General features: G+C 44.5%; 1 protein-coding gene across 1 annotated transcript; it reads right to left on the bottom strand.

Moving 5' to 3' along the window:
* Positions 1 to 928: 928 nt before the first annotated feature.
* On the bottom strand, positions 929 to 3,046 carry LOC143859713 (uncharacterized). The gene is made up of 2 exons (XM_077370363.1): positions 2,517 to 3,046; positions 929 to 2,375 (listed from the first exon to the last, which is right to left on the bottom strand). The coding sequence occupies exons 1-2, from the start codon at positions 3,044 to 3,046 to the stop codon at positions 929 to 931; spliced, it is 1,977 nt and encodes a 658-aa protein (XP_077226478.1).
* Between the last annotated feature and the right edge of the window lie 394 nt (positions 3,047 to 3,440).

The following is a 3,440-nucleotide window of genomic DNA, read 5'->3' as shown; positions in this document are numbered from 1 at the left end:
GTTGAATCATGTATTTGATTTCAGGGGGAGTGTCGTCGGCATCCTCATCAGAGGGGGAGTCTTGATTGTTATTATTAAGTTTATCAGATTCTGAAGCAGAAACAGTAGAAATAAAAGTAGGGACGGGAATATACTCAGAAGAATCTTTTATTTCATTGAATGCTGAATCAAGTACATGAAATGATGAATTACCCACATCAGGCTTTACAATAGACTCTTGAAACAAATTTACAGACTCAATGTATAGATTGACATTTGTGTCAATTGACTCTGAACTATGCATGGAAATAACATCTGAATCAACGATAGAAACAGCATCCGACTCGATCCCGCTAGAAGAAGAGGAATCGCCATCGACCTCGGAAGACTTGACCTTTATAGTACCTGCATCAAAAGAATCATTAGAATAAACAGACTCTGAATCAGACTCAAAGACTGACATGGACTTACGGACAACAGACTCTTTTGAAGGGACACGACTGTTTAGGTAAGTAACCTGAGGTATGACCTGAAAGGTCCAGTTGGTCAACGGTTCCTCTGCCGGGGTGATTAAGTGAGTAGGGTTCAGAGTTGAGGTCCTCTGATCAATCACAACAATAGTCTGCGAATCTTCAAGAAACATTGAACTCAGAAGGCTCGGCTCTACATATTCTGCCCAATTAGCTTCAGACTCAACTTCTGCAATCTGCATACCGGTCTGCTTATCTTCCAATTCCAGATCAAAGAAAATTTCAAAACCTGGCAACCTTTGTCCTGAAATCTCGTCCAACCAAGCCTCGGCAAAGCTACAGAAAGGGACATCTGCGCCCTCTTGCCGGAACCGGCCGTTCATTATCAAATTAATCGGCGCCATTGGTAATTCCAACCCTCTACGGCAACATTCAGCCCATTTCCGCATCAACTGTTTCATCTCTTTAACCTCTTTCTTTTAGGGCTTGTACCCTAGCCCAAATAGACCGTTGAAGGATTCGAACTCAGGGAACTCGGTCAAACCCTGATGGTATTTACCCAGCCCTTCACCTGGCATATATCCCTGTCGGCGAATCATCCTGGCGACATTTGAGTTTGTACTGGTCAGGAAACAAATTTCCTCATTCATAGCTTCTTTAAAGGTGATGGCAGTCACCTCTAATGAAAATCCAGTTAAACTAATATCCTCAGCCTTCTCCACAGTCAGGTCCTGAGTAATCAGCTCTACTTCAAGGTCTGGGTCTCCCTTTACAGTTACCACTCCGTTTTTGCGAAGAAACTTCAGCTTTTGATGAAGAGAAGATGGAACAACCCCAAACTTGTGCAACCAAGGGCGGCCAAGCAATAGCAGAAATGAGGCTTTGATGTCCAAAACCTGGAACTCTATTTCGAAGTCTTCTCCTCTGATCTGTATTTCAGTGACCAGAGTTCCGATCACATCTCGGCGAGTGCCATCGTACGCCAGAATACCTTGCTCAGATGGGATGAAATCCGCAGGACCAAATCCAAGGGTTGTTGCAGTACTCAACGGGCAGACATTCAGAGCAGAGCCGTTGTCAATCAACACCTCTGGTACTCTTTTCTTGTTGCAAACGACCGTGATTTTCAGAGATTTTGTGTGGTCTCGGCCTTCAGAAGGCAAATCATCATCAGTGAAAGACAAAGTCTTAGACACTCTTGTCATGGCAACTAAGCTTACCAGCTCATCAGGAGTAGTGTCTACAGAGACTTGTGCTGAGTTAAGCTCTCGAAGGACTAACTTTCTGTGCTTGGACGAGGCCATGAGTAAACCCCATACTGAGATATTAGCCTGAGTCTTCTTCAGCTGTTTCAGCAAGCTCTCTTCTTCCTCATCTACACTGACCTTGTTCTGCCTCGGATTCTCCGCATTTCGCACAACTTCTGTAGGATTTTCTACACATAATTCCTGGGGTTTGAATACACGCCCACCTCGGGTCATGTGACGCATCTCGTCACAATGGTTATCTAACAACAATAGATCAACTTCTTCAAAGTCCTCAGCCCTTAAGACATAAGGAGTTTTCTTTACTCTTCCTGCATTATCAGTCTGAAATACACTAGACTGAGATGAAGACGATTCAGCCAATTCATCGTCGTCAAATGAAATTATATATGGTTCCCTCCTTTCCACTGCTTCCAACTCCCCATCATCAAACTTCATGACATAGGTTTTTTCTGGGGTAATGGTACAAATGAGAGTTGAAGGATCAAGCGAAGGCTCATCAGTAAAGATGGCATTGGTAGTAGGAGGAGGCATGGCATGATGGTTGGGAAGTGGGTTTTGAGTGACGTTTGGTCTCTCCACTGCCAACTCATTTTTGTCAATCATGTTCTGGATGGCATGCTTCAAGGCTAAACAGTTCTCGGTTAAATGCCCAGGACCTCTGTGATATTCACAGTACTGATCCATCTTCCAGAATGCGGGCAAGGGATTGGGTGGAGGTTTGATATCCGGGAGTCGGATCTTCCTGTCTTTCATAAGCCTCTTGAATATCATTATGATAGGATATGGAAGAGGATCAAACTTTCTGTCATACACAACTCTCCTTGGCGTTTTTGCAGCCTCTGCAGCAACTCTGGCCACTGGCCTGGTGTAACTGATAGCATGAATTTCTTTGGGCTGGACCATAGGTCTTTTCCCTTCTCGGATCTCTGTAGAAACTTTTGCTCTCAGACCCTTTGCTATGGCATCTTCAGTCTGAGTACCAGTCTTGATTAGATGATCAAAACTCGGATAATGCTGAGGTGCCAGAAAATGGAAATACTGAGGAGACAAACTCTTCAGAACTAGCTTTATCTGCTCTGATTCAGTCATTCTCTGGCTTAGCTGGGCAGATTTGCGCCTCCAGCGCCTGATGAAGAAGGTGAAGGTCTCCTGAAGACCTTGCTTCAATTGTTTGAGGTCTCTCTTCGTGACCTCAATGCCTTCTTCCATCGAGAATTGTTCTATCAACTTCTCAGAAATGTCTTCCAGGGTTCTCACCTCTTCCGGCTTCAGCCTCAAAAGCCACTTCTTGGCTATTCCTGTCAGAGAGATCGGGAACAACTGGGCCATCTGCTCACGGCTCAAACCGTACTACTGGGATAGAATGATAAACCATCTCATATGATTGCGCGGACATCCGGTTCCGTCATATTTATCATAATCCGGGGCTTTAAAGTTGGGCGGCAGAGATACTGTTGAAGACAGTATTAATTCGGAGACATCAAATTTCTTTGGCCCCTGTACCTTCATCTGCTCCATCTCATGAGCCATCTTGCTAAATTTTTCAGACATTTCCTTTTCAAATTTTTCGAACTTTTCTTTTTCTCTATCAGCCCCCGGAGCACAATACTCTGCAGCATATTGGGCATCATCTATATCAACCTCAAAAGGCGAGATAGCAGGTCTACGCGCTTCCGGAGATGTAGCACGAGTAGGCTGAAGTACAGGTCTAGAGGTGGAAGTC

The sequence above is a fragment of the Tasmannia lanceolata genome, unplaced genomic scaffold (assembly GCF_043159265.1).
Source record: "Tasmannia lanceolata isolate RefF3 unplaced genomic scaffold, GAP_Taslan_0.1 ptg000036l, whole genome shotgun sequence".
Taxonomy (NCBI): domain Eukaryota; kingdom Viridiplantae; phylum Streptophyta; class Magnoliopsida; order Canellales; family Winteraceae; genus Tasmannia; species Tasmannia lanceolata.
Note: the sequence above shows the minus strand (reverse complement) of the source record. Positions and strands in the feature narration are given on the sequence as shown.